At 36.0% G+C, this 13268-nt stretch overlaps 1 protein-coding gene across 1 annotated transcript; it reads left to right on the forward strand.

Moving 5' to 3' along the window:
• The first annotated feature begins 7124 nt into the window (after positions 1-7124).
• LOC127561347 (keratin-associated protein 4-9-like) lies at positions 7125-12977 on the forward strand. The gene is made up of 3 exons (XM_051996621.1): positions 7125-7668; positions 11362-11391; positions 12434-12977. The coding sequence occupies exons 1-3, from the start codon at positions 7188-7190 to the stop codon at positions 12901-12903; spliced, it is 981 nt and encodes a 326-aa protein (XP_051852581.1). The 5' UTR covers positions 7125-7187; the 3' UTR covers positions 12904-12977.
• The last annotated feature ends 291 nt before the right edge of the window (positions 12978-13268 follow it).

Genomic DNA, 13268 nt, shown 5'->3' on the forward strand with positions numbered 1-13268 from the left:
TTATTGTGCCATCTTGTTCCCCTTTCTGTTTCATATAGCTTATCCAAATCTGATTTCTGAGCTACTTATAATTTTTTTTTCAGGAAGAGTATCTATATAGAATAATGGTTGGCTAAGGGTAAGATTTATAGTACAAGAAGCAAATGAACAAGCTCATCCCAACAGTTCAAGTGATAAATAATGAGCACCTGAATTAAGGTGGTGGTTCTGTGAATAAAAGTAGGCAATACAAAAGATCCTGTGGAGGTAAATTCAACAAGATTCTGAAACTGATAGCAATATGTGGAGTGATGGAGAGAGAAGACTCAAAGGTGACTTGGTTATGTAATAGAAATTATCCCTTTTTTCTAGACCAAATATTTCTCAAAAAAATTAAAATAATAGCTCTGCCATGTAATCACTGTTTAAACTGTATTTGGCTGGTGAAAAATATTTTAGTTTAAGAAAGAAAGTTAGCCTAATAGTCAATGTCTATACGGATGAAATTAAGTAAAAAGGCAAGTGCAGAACATGAGTCGGATTTCCCTGACCCCTTCCCTATAGATTATGGGAAACTAACTTTAGTACTGGTCACAAAACCTCAGAGTTAGATGGGCTCTCAGAAGTCATGTAACTGACTGTGTATTGTTTGGGCAGGAATTGGGAGATAAAGCTCACAACACGGAGAGTGAAGGAGGAAAGATCTAATGTCAGGTCAACTCATTATTGCTTGGATGTCAAAAACAGAAAGAAAAGAGGAAATAGTGGTGAGGATTCTGTAAGAAGATATCAGACATGTATTGGTCAATCTGCCATCTGGGAGAAGGGATGGGGGGAAAGAGGGGAAAAGTTGGAACAAAAGGATTTGCAACTGTCAATGCTGAAAAATCAATTATGCATATATCTTGTAAATAAAAAAAGATATCATACATAGAAGGTCATTTTGGAGGGAAAATAAAAGGATGAATTCTAAGTGATTAGGAAAAAAAATTCTTCTCATCAAAAAAACAAGTTTTCTGATTTAATAATCATTATTTCATCAAGGTAAACAAAATAAGTTATCTGGACCAAATGATAGCAGCCATGGAAAGGAATATGTAAGAAGTTCCCATTTCAGAATTCAAGTCACTCACTCACCTTGAAAGAAACCCAGAAACTCAGTCCACCAACACAATGGTTAGCTTTTGCTGTAGTTCCACCTGCTCTGGCTTGAGCTGTGGCTTTGGCTGATGCTTCCCACCTGATTGTCACCAGAGCACCTGCTGCAGGACCAACTGTTACAGATCTACCTGTATTGTGTCCATTGTTATTGCCCAAGCTGCTGTGTGTCCAGATGCTTCCAACCCAGTTGCTTTGTCTAGCTGCTGGACCCAATCTACTGTAGAATAAGTTGTTGCCAATCTGTAGTCTGCCAACTAAACTGCTGCCACCCTTTCTGCATTTGCTTGTTGCCACACAACTTGATGCTACCCCAGTTGCTGTATCCACCTAGTGCCAGTCTTGCTACCACCCATGCCCAGTCTGCTGCAGGTCTTCCTGCTGCTGAGAATCCAGACTTGTTTGCATTCAACGCATAAAAACAAGCTCATCACTCCTTTTCCTCTTATGAATCAGTAAAATTATGCTCATTAAAGCTAATCAACTCTAAGATGAGTCATAGAGGACTAATATTTACTATCTATGTGGTCTGGTCTTTTTTTTTCCTTGTCTCAGACACAGGTTCTCTATTAACCCTGAATCTACCAATTAACAAAATAAACCTTCTCCATGCTTCAGAAACCACTGGCTAGAGAAAATCATAGAGTTTTCCACCTAAAAAAGCCTGAGGAATCATTGAGTTCAATTCTATTATAAAATTCTTGCCATCTGACAGCTTCACTATAGAAACATCCAAGTGACCACAATGAATCTAGAACTCAAAGCGATGATGTTTCCATCCCACATTTCTTTTCATCCCATTTTCTCATGCTATATTGCTTGTATGTATCTCAAAAAAAATTCTAGTTTTCAAATAACAGGAAAAAATTGACATAATCATTCTATTGTGCATCTTCATCAATAATTTCTGACCTATTGATGTTTCTATGCAAGTATTTAAAGTCAGACTAATATTTGCAATGTTAGAGGGAATAATAGATTAACAGTAAGACTTGACTCACAAGATCATTGTGGGAATCAAATAAGGTATTATACACAATTTTGCAAACTTTAAAATGCTACATAAATGCTAACTATTACTATAAAGTAATGTTAACATTAATTATAATTCATCTATATAGTCCTTTTCATTTAAAATACTTTACACATACTCTCATATTGTCAATATAGAGATAGAGCTCTATGGAATCTTAGGAAATATTTGGTTTATTCCTTTATTTTAAAGACTAAATAGAAATGAAGTGAATCATAAAGAACACACAAGAAATAAGTAACAGGGATGAGATTTGAATTCAAATTTTCTGGCTCGAAATGAAATTCTTTCTCCACTGTATCACAGTATCTTCTTAGTTCATTCAGTCTTACAACAACCCAGTAAAATAGCCTCCCTATGTTATAGATGAGGAAAATGAGGCTTGGAGCAGAAGAAAAGTGACTTCTCCAAGATCCTATATTTAAGTATTATCAAAACCAGAAATTGTAACTCTGGTCTTCAGATTCTGTAGTGAAAATGACTTTCCCATCATACCATGCTGTGAGAGTAGAGACTTAGCATAAGAGATATCAACACAATATGATTTTATATATACAGGGAAGAGCCAGATAAGGAAATTTCCTATACCAGTATATGTTGACACCTTGTTTGTATCTTAAGATGACCTAGAACACAGAGAAATAAATAATTTACAAAAGATTACAAACGAGTGTAAGGCAGCTAGGTGTCACAGCAGATATAGAACACTGGAGCTCATATCAAGAGAACCTGAGATCAAATTTATTCTCAGACACTTCCTAGTTGTGTGACCCTGGGCAAGTCACTTAACCCTGTTTGCCTTTGTTTCCTCTTCTGTAAAATGAGCTGGAGAAGAAAATGGCAAAGCACGCTAATATCTTTGCCAAGAAAACCTCAAATGGGGTCACAAAGAGATGGACAAGACTGAAATAACTGAACAACAAAAAAAAGTCAAAACAGCCCTTTATACTTTTAGTGAATCTGATTATTAAGACTATGAAAAAGCAGGATGTTGAGCAAAGTATCAACTGACAAAGGAAAATAATACTTTTCCCTTTTAAATAAAGGTACAGATAAGAACAGATTTGACTAATCATATAGCATTTATTACTATACTACATATATAGTAGTGTATAGATCTCTGGATATGGAATCAAGAAGACCTAGGATGTATATAGCAAGGATTCCCTGTTCAGTGGATCCATCTGATAATCATACAGAACAGTTAAAAGATCTTTTTTCTTGGTTCCATTCTTAGCCTACTTAACTAAGGAAATCACAACCTGTAATTATAGCAAGAAATAAAATTCAATACCCAGATTTTTTCATCTAAATAAAAAAAAAAAAACAGCTTGTTTCTCAGGATTGGTTTTATATGCAGTGAAATGTGTTTCAAACATTTAAGTGTTAGGGAGTGAATGACCTCATCATTGAAGGTCTTTAAGTAGAGTTTGGATGTTTATATAATATGTAAAGAGGGGATATATCACAATATAATATCTAATATATCATACCAGTAGAAGTTAACAGAAAACCATACAATGCTCTATACAACTGCTTCTTATTTCATACAGCATTCTTTAGAAAACATGTATCATTTGAATTTGAATACTTTGAAATATGGCTAAATGTATCAGAGGAGATTGGCTGTTAAGAAAAGTTCTGTTGTGAATCCTTCTGTAATGTCATTTATCTGTCTTCGGTCTCAGAAGTTTTTAGTGTTTTATACATATATTTTCATGTATGTGTGTGTAAATTATATATCGTGCATTTACAGTATATATCTATATATATTCAAAACATAAATATGTATAAATCTATGTATATGTGATATATATGATATACATATAAGTTTAAATCTAGCCTCAGACACTTAGTAGTAGTGTGACCTCCAGTAAATCACCTGACCTTTACTTGCATCACTTTTATCCTCTATAAATGGGGATAATAATAGCGTCAACTTCCCAGGATTGAATATCTGCAAATTATTTTGCAGACCTTAAAGCCCTATATAAATGTTATTTATTATTGTTATTATTATTTGTATATTGACAAGGGTAGGGGAACATGAAAGTCACAAGAAAATTAATGATATTTCAATGTCAAGTTCTAGGTAGCTTCAGAAACTAGTACCTATTATTAACATAAATTATATCAGATAGATTTGGTATCTCAACAAACTTGGCTACAGGTTACAATAACTTGATAAAATCTCAGTTTTTTCTTGAATAGTATACAAACCCTGGGAGACAACATAGTATAGTGAATAATGTGCCAAATTTGGAGTCAAGAAAATTTGAGTTCACATCCTTCTAAGGATACTCAATAACAGTGTGACAATGAATAAGTGACTTTACTTTTCTAGACCTATTTCCATGTTTGTAAAATGTGGGGATTGAACTCAGTGACCTCTAGGGTCCAAGCCATCTCTAAATTCAGGATCATGTGCAAATATATTTATATGCAGGAAGGGAGCAAGAAGATATGGACTTATCCAATTTGCTTCTTATTCACCAATTCATCCATTTCTGTTTGACCTAGAGAAATAAAGCTGTATACACATGACTTTCAAAGAAATGAATTATATCTAGATATAACACAATCAATATGTAGGTGGTCTGCAGACAGTAGGAATATGTTGCTTTACATTGAGGTAGGTAAAGGGAACTATAGATTCCAATCTAGGTTAATCAAGCCCAGCTACACTTTATTATATCAGTCAGATACAATGACACAAAAAAGACCAATTTCTTTAGAGTCATTAATTTCATTTATGGATATGCATCAATCAGTTTAGCTTTCTTTATCTACATGTTCCACAATCTCTTATCAGACTGATCAGTAGAGCAGAGTGATCTAACCAGTCTACACCATCAATATTATGTATGTAGACACATGAAATCAAATCAACTAACAACTAACATTCAGTACTTCCTATATGCTAAGTTTCAGACTAAGACATTTGCTCTCTAGAATCTAATAGGGAAAAATACTTCAATATGCTAATGGATTTGTGAAAGCATCAATATACATACTCCTTCTAAGTATGCAGGTTATAAATCACAATTCTAACCTTTCTTATATTATTTGACTTTTGATTTTTTCCCCCAATAAATCTTCCACAGAGAATCTGTCCAAATGGCTAGTTTTCTCTCTTTGTTAAAGTTCAGTCATTCAGTTATGTCATGTCATTCTCTTTGTGACCATAGCATGCCAGGCTTTTCTGTCCTGCACTATCTCTCAAAGTCTTTCCAAGTTCACATTCATTGTTTCCATGACACTGTCTACCCATCCCATTGGCTTCCATCCTATTCTCTTTCTAATTTCAATTTTTACCAAAGTTAGGGTCTTTTCCAATGAATCCTGGTGTCCTCCATCTTTTGTGACAAAATATTTGTTTCACCATATTTTAGTAAATAGCCTGAATTAATTTCTTTAAGTATTGATTAGTTTAATCTCCTTGCTGTCCAAGGGACTCCAAAAGTCTTTTTCAGCACCACAATTCAAAAACATGGGTTTCTGTGGTACTCAGCTTTTCTTATAGTCCAATCTCATATCATTCATTGCTACTGGAAAAACCATAGCTTTGACTATATGGGATTTTTTTGGGTAAGTTATGTTTTTGCTTTTTAGTATGCTGGCTAGATTTGTCATAATTTTCTTTCCAAACAGCAAATATATTTTAACTTCATAACTTCAGTTTCCATCTGCTTTGTGCTCAAGAATATGAAATCTGACACTATTCCCATTTATTCTTTTTCTATTTGCTAGAAAGTAATAGGACCAATTGCCAAGATCTTAGTGCTTTTTTATTATGTTAAGCTTCAAGCCATTTATTATATTCTTTTCTTGTGCCCTCATCAAGAGGCTTTTAAATTATTTTCTGAATCTTATTCTTGATAAGTCTCACCAATTCTTGATAGATTGGTTCCCCTCTCCTTTCTCCCCTTCTTTTCCTCTCCATCTTTAAATAGACTCATAATTTTATTAAAGATACTAGATATAAGTTCACAAAACGTTTAAATAACATTCTTACTAGTTCTATAATTTAATTGGCTATAGGGAATTTCCAATTAGGAAATACTCTCTACTAAGGCAGTCTTAGTCTTAGAAAGGTATTTGGGACACTGAGAGTTTAAGTAGCTTATTCATTCTATCACAGCCAATATATGTTAGAAGTGAAATTTTAGTTTTGCTGATTCCAAGATAAACTGTCTCTCCACTGTTGTAGGAAGCACTCTCACATATCCTCAAGAAAAATGGCAAGAAATTTATATAATAGTTCAGGAAAATAACAGAAAAGGTACAAAATGTAATAAAGAATGCAAAAACATATAAACTGTGAAGACAAAAGCTGTAACAGGACTTCAGAGGGATAAGAGATCAAAGGGGCAAGGAGGTAAACTTTAAAGGAAAGGGAGGATTTCCATAGACATGGAAGGTAGATTATTCTAGCCAGGCAGAAGGCTGTGATTAAACACAGCAACAACTCAGAGAAAGGAATTAGAATCTTTTCACTGGAGAAGAAAGTTTTTGTTGGGGTACCTATGTGAAATAGACATCAAAGGTGAAAAGATATTCCAAATGATGCTTGCTTTGAAAATAAGTCCAAATAAATGATCTAATAGGAGACATATGACTCTTTGTCCTTCCTAGACTAAAAAGATACAACTAGACAATTGGATATGAATAATGCTGATTAATGTTTGGATGGTAATTAGGGAGCACTTTGAAGTCAGAGCACAAAATTATGACTTCAGGGCAAATGGGCAAAGGAGAGAATTTAATTTTGGTGAGGGAGTAAATGTTTTTATTTGTAATAAGTTTGGGAATGTTTCAATGACAACTTCATAACTACCTAGCCAATCCAAAGCTCTCAATTCAGGAAATATAATGAAAAACAAGGAAAAGATTCTGGATTCTGGGAACTGATAGTACTTGGTCAGGGTATATAAAGGGTCCAAAATAGGACAAAGCATCCACACCTGAAAAACCAACTACTCCTTCCACTCAAATCAAACCAAAACCAACCGACATCATGGTCAGCTCCTGCTGTGGCTCTGCCTCCTCTGGCTGTTGCCAGCCTAGCTGCTGCCAGTCCAGCTGCTGCCAGCCCAGCTGCTGCCAGCCTTGCTGTTGCCAATCCAGCTGCTGCCAGCCCTGCTGTAGCCAGTCCTGCTGCTGCCAGCCCTGCTGTCCACCCAGGTGCTGCCTGCCAGTCTCCTGCCAAACCACCGTGTGCCGCCCAGTGAGCTGTGTGCCCAGGTGCAGCCGCCCCATCTGTGACACCTGTTGCCCCCGTCGCTGCTGTCCCCCCTGCTGTGGACAGGATGGCTGCTGCTGCCCCATCTCCTGCTGCCCCACCTCCTGCACAGCTGTGGTCTGTAGACCTTGCTGCTGGGCTTCCACCTGCTGCCAGCCCATTTCTGTGCAATCTCCTTGCTGCAGACCTCCTTGCTGCCAGCCAGCCCCCTGCCGCACCACCTGCCACACCTGCCCCACCTGCTGCTCCTCCTGCTGTTGAGCATCTATGTCTCTTCTGAGTTATCCAAATCAGATGGAAAATTTTGTCTGATGAAGTGCCAATGTTCATCACTACATTCTTGTACTTGGGCCAGGCTTTTTTTGTACATCAAATGACAGTTTCTCAGTTCTCCATGCTATAGAACTTAGAATCAATTTCTAGAGGCAAATGGCTCCTTGGAAATTACTTACATGGGCTTTCCAAATTCATCCCAACAGATTCTAAACTTCCTGTATTCTCATTGGCATCCTGAGTCTCAAATATATCTATTATATTCCATCTTCTGTATGGTGTTGCTTATTAGTTTTCAATAAACATTTTCCTGGCATAGCAAATACTCTTCTCACTCTAAATTCTTCATTAGTGTGTGTGTAATTCACTCAACTTTAGCTAGAACACTATTTGAAAGAAGGTGAGAAGTCATTCCTTTTAAAAATGCAAAGAATCTCAAGCCTCTCATTTTTTCTAACACAGGTAATAAAACTGAGGTTCAGACTTACCCAAGATCATGCATGGGGCAGAATTTGAACTTAAGTTCTCTGTCTCCAATTAGAGTGTTTTTTTTTCTTCTATGCTATATTTACTTTCAAGTTCAGAGAATAGAGGTTTGACAGTAAGACACTGAGTATATTAATCATTTTTCAGTCATCTCTGACTTTCTGGTTCCCTATTTGGAATTTTCTTGGCAGAGATCCTGGAATGTTTTTGTCATTTTCTTCTCCTATTCATTTTAGATATGAGGAAACTGAGGCAAACAGGGTTAGGTAATTTGCCCGGGGTCACATACTTAGCATGTCTCTGAAGCTAGATTTGAACTCATGAAGATGAGTCTTCCTGACTCCAGTTCTAGTATCTGTCTACTTCACCACCTATATGCTCCAATATCAAGTATATTCTCAGACAATTTCTCACTGGTGTGTCCTTCTGCAATTCTTTGGGTAATATTCAATCCTCTTTCTTTTTTATTTTCCTCTTAAACATGAAGAAAATCTGGAACCAAACCCAGGATGAACCTAGCTGCTATAACACTGACAGATTCTAAATCAAGAAACATATATTATTTAATATTCAAACTATTTTTGTAATAAGCAGTGGAGTAGAATAGCCCAGAAAGTTAATTCTAGAGTACATAAAATATAACAGCAAAGACTAAAAAAGCAATAAGCCTTCTTGTACTCTGTCCTGGTCATACTAGGAATATAATAATTTCCTCAAAGCTCATGCCATATCAATCATATCAATCAAGACTATACATTTAAAGCAGGAAAGAATCTTACTTTGAGGAGGGAGAGGGGGGGGGGGAGATGGGGAAGAATACAGGGAAAGAGAGAAGGAAAAGAAGAGAGAGAGAAGGAGAAGGAGAGGAAAAGAAGGAGAGAGGAAGAGGAAGAGGGAGAGAGGAAGAGAGGAAAAAGGAGAAAAGGAAAGGGAGAGAGGGAGATGGAGATAGAGGGAGAAAGAGAGAGGGGGAAGAGAGAGGGAAGAAGGAGGGAGAGGGAGGAGAGGGAAAATTTATTAAGTATTAAGTATGTGAGGAGAAATAGGGGAAAAATGGAAAAAGAAATGAGTGATGAAAGAAAATTAACAGCTTGATTTAAAAAAAATCTACAGAAAATACTGAAGAAAATATCTCCTGAAAAAAACCAAAATTGACCTAATAGTAAAAGAGGCATCAAAAAAAATTCATTGAGGGGCAGCTAAGTGGTGCAGTGGATATAGCACTAGCCCTGAAGTCCGGAGGACCTGAGTTCAAATGTGGCTTCAAATACTTATTATTTCCTAGCTGTGTGACCCTGAGAAACTTTACTTAACCCCAATTGCCTCAGAAAAAAAAAATCACTGAAGAAAAGAAGTTCTTTATAAGCAGAATAGGCTAAATGAAAAGGTGGTACAAAAATTAATAGGAAAAAAATTCCTTAAAAAGTAGAATAGGTCAAAGAGGTAAAAAACTCACAGAAGAAAATAACTCTTTAGAAATATAATTGAGCAAGAAGATGCCAATGAATCCATGAGAAATCAATAAACAATGAAACAAAGTAAAAAGAATGAAAAAATAGAAGAAAATGTGAAATATCTCATTGGAAGAACAACAGAACAGGAAAATAGATTGAGGAGAATTAATTTAAGAATTGTTGAACTACCTGAAAACCATGATCAAAAAAAAAAAAAAAAAAGAAACTAGACATCATATTTCAAGTAATTATAAAGGAAAACTGTCCCCAAATATTAAATCCAGAAAGTAAATTAGAAATCGAAAGACTCCATCAATTCTAATGAAAACTCCCAGAAATATTGTAGCCAAATTCCAGAACTCCTAGGTCAAGGGGGAAAAAAAAGCAAGATTGTTCAGAAAGAAACAATTCAAATATCATGGAGTCACAGTCAGAATCACAGAAGTTTTATCTGTTTCTACATTAAAGGATCAGAGAACTTAGAATATATTCTAAAAGCTAGGATTACAACCAAGGATAACATTTTCTAGAAAATTTAGTATAATACTTCAGGGGAATATATAGATATTTAATGAAATAGAGTGCTACCAAATTTTCCATGAAAACACCAGAGTTGAATAGAAAAATTTACATGTAACCAAAAGACTCAAGAGAAGCATAAAAAGGTAAACATGAAAGGGTAATCCTAAGGACTCAATAAAGTTAAACTGTTTACATTCCTAAATGAAAAGATGATGTATTAACTCTACAATTATCAAGGCAGTTAGGAGAAGTCTGTATAGCCAGAGGGAATGGGAGTGAGTTGGTTATATAAAGATGATCTCCAAAAATAGGATTTAGGGGTGAGAAACAGAATGCACTTGGAGGAGAAGGGTGAAGTGAGAAGGGAAAAAGGCAAATTTTTTCATATAAAGGAGGGACACAAGAAAGAGGTGGTGTTGTTTTTTTATAGTGGAGGGGGAAATAAAGAGGGTAGCAGGCAATGATTGAACTCCTTTTTATGGGAATTGATTCAAAAGAGGGAAGAATATGTACATTATGGCTAATCTTTTTTTTTTCCTAATCTACAATGGGAAGGCTTGTTTTATTTCTAAAGTTCAGAATAAAATAAATAAAATTTGAAAGAGAAAAAAATTATTACAATAAATAAAGAATGAACATTTAAGTTTTTAAGAAAGAGGGGCTATCAAATGTCTACAAAAAGCATGAATACATTTCACATTAATATCTAGTATAAGCAGTAGAAAACAAATATTATCTTTGTCAAATTAAAGAAAACTAAAAAGCATGAAGAAGTACATCTAAAAACAAAAAGCAAATATGAAATTCTAGTTTCTCTTTTTTCAACATCTGAAGACAAATGTAAAGAAATTAATGTCAACAGAGTCAAAGCATCATCAAGAATGGAGTTCTATGTCTTGTATTTGTACAATTAGCATTTTATAGATTAGTCAAGTGAGGTTCACAGAGCTTGTTATATGTCAAAACCAGAGTCCTACCTAATAGAGATACTATAGTGAGATATAGTATAGTAACAGCATAGTGATGTCAGTGAAGAATTCTGAGTTTGTAGAATTGGTTCAAATCCTACTTCTGAAACTTATGAGCTGTGTGAACTTAAGCATGTTTCATAACCTCTCTGAGACTAATCTGTAAAATAAGGGAATTGGAACAGAGGGCTCCTAACAAACCTTCTCACTCTCACTCAGCAGAGCTCAATTTTTTTTCAATCTCAGGTACTCTTTACACTCTTAAAATTTATCAAGGTCTTTAAAGAGCCTTTATTTATGGGAATTATTTTTGTTAATATATACTATATTAGATATCAAAATATCTTAGTATTATGAAAGTAGTTTTGTCCTCATAGATTTCTGAAAAGAATCTTGTAATCACAAAACTTACACTTTATACACTGATCCTCTAAAATTAATGATAGATACTCAGTGAATAATTCTAGGGCACCTAGGTGGCACAGTAGAGTTCTGGGCTCAACACTAACACCAGACACTTAATAACTATTGTGACTCTGGGCAAATCACTTAATCCTGTTTGCCTCACTTTCCTCATTTGTAAAATGAGCTAGAAAAGGAAACGACAAAACATTCTAGTATCTTTGCCAAGAAAATCCCAGAGTTGCAAAGAATTAGATATGACTAAAAAACGATTGAAAAATTATTTCTGTACATGGTGAAAAAAAGAAACCACAAAATGACTGGATTTTCTTCCCTACCCCAGCTTTCTAAATGCTTTTACATGCATCATTCTTCTTACTCTCTCAAGATAATAGCTTTTTTCCCCCTTAAATTGTAACTTCTTTCACCTAAAAACCATCCCTAAATGAAAATATTCAACTAGTGAAAATTATTTTCCAAATGTTAGTCATGGATATAAACAAGTAGAAAATGATGATGACTAGATCTATGAAATGCAAATGCTTTTGTCAGAGTCACATGACCTATTCAATCAGGAATTATGAGGTCCAACATTTAGCAATGATGAGCAATCTTTCTGATCATTTGAAGCATGAGTTACTAATATCTAATGTTCATAAGGAAAAGGCATGTTGGATGAGCATCTGAGTCAAGGGAAAATCAGAATTGTTAAATGATACTGGGAGTATTTTTGAGCTATTGAATTGGCCAATCCAATGCTCTTATTACTGAAGACATAAACAAAAACAAGGAAAGATTTCTGTAATCTGAGAGAGTGATAGTATCCAGTCAGGGTATATAAAGGGACTAGGACAGAACAAAACAGAACATTCAGACTTGAAAAACCAACACTTCCTTCTTACCTAAACCAAACTAGAACCAACCAACATCATGGTCAACTCCTGCTGTGGCTCTGTCTCCTCTGGCTGTTGCCAGCCCAGCTGCTGCCAGTCCAGCTGCTGCCAGCCCTGCTGTGGTCAGTCTTGCTGTGGCCAGTCCAGCTGCTGCCAGCCCTGCTGCCCACCCAGATGCTGCCTGCCAGTCTCCTGCCAAACCACCGTGTGCCGCCCAGTGAGTTGTGTGCCCCGGTGCAGCCGCCCCATCTGTGACACCTGTTGCCCCCGTCGCTGCTGCCCCCCTTGCTGTGAACAGGATGGATGCTGTTGCCCCATCTCCTGCTGCCCCACCTCCTGCACAGCTGTGGTCTGTAGACCCTGCTGCTGGGCTTCCACCTGCTGCCAACCCATTTCTGTGCAGTCTCCTTGCTGCAGACCTCCTTGCTGTCAGCCAGCCCCTTGCCGCACCACCTGCCACACCTGCCCCACCTGTTGTTCTTCTTGCTGCTAAGCAGCTCTGCTAAGATCTAATAACTAAGAACCAGGACTACTCGTCCATTCAGCCCATTTATGTCTTTGGAAGCTAATTATAAGCTACAAAATATTATAAGCCATAAACTATCCATCTCTTCTCTTATTCCTTTAACTTTAGCAATGCCTTTAAAAAAAATGTTCTTCAGGACCACACATAAACATTTAACAAATGTTGCAAAAGTTCCTGCTTTCTCCACTTGAATTTCTGCGTTTGGAAATGTGAATGTATAGAATCTGACCTTTTTATCATTCTTAAGCATTTCAGATTCCATGACTTTCAGATATTGTTTGTGTCTTTTAAAATAAATTTTTCCATGACAAAGGATTTGCAGTTCTAATACT

This window comes from Antechinus flavipes, chromosome 4, assembly GCF_016432865.1.
Source record: "Antechinus flavipes isolate AdamAnt ecotype Samford, QLD, Australia chromosome 4, AdamAnt_v2, whole genome shotgun sequence".
In the NCBI taxonomy this organism is placed as follows: Eukaryota; Metazoa; Chordata; class Mammalia; order Dasyuromorphia; family Dasyuridae; genus Antechinus; species Antechinus flavipes.

Coding starts and splice junctions, on each gene's coding strand:
- LOC127561347 (XM_051996621.1), top strand. CDS start 7,188: ATGGTCAGCTCCTGCTGTGGCTCTGCCTCCTCTGGCTGTTGCCAGCCT. Junction 7,669..11,361: donor CACCTGCTGCTCCTCCTGCT/GTTGAGCATCTA, acceptor TTTCAATCTCAG/GTACTCTTTACACTCTTAAA. Junction 11,392..12,433: donor CACTCTTAAAATTTATCAAG/GTCTTTAAAGAG, acceptor AAACCAAACTAG/AACCAACCAACATCATGGTC.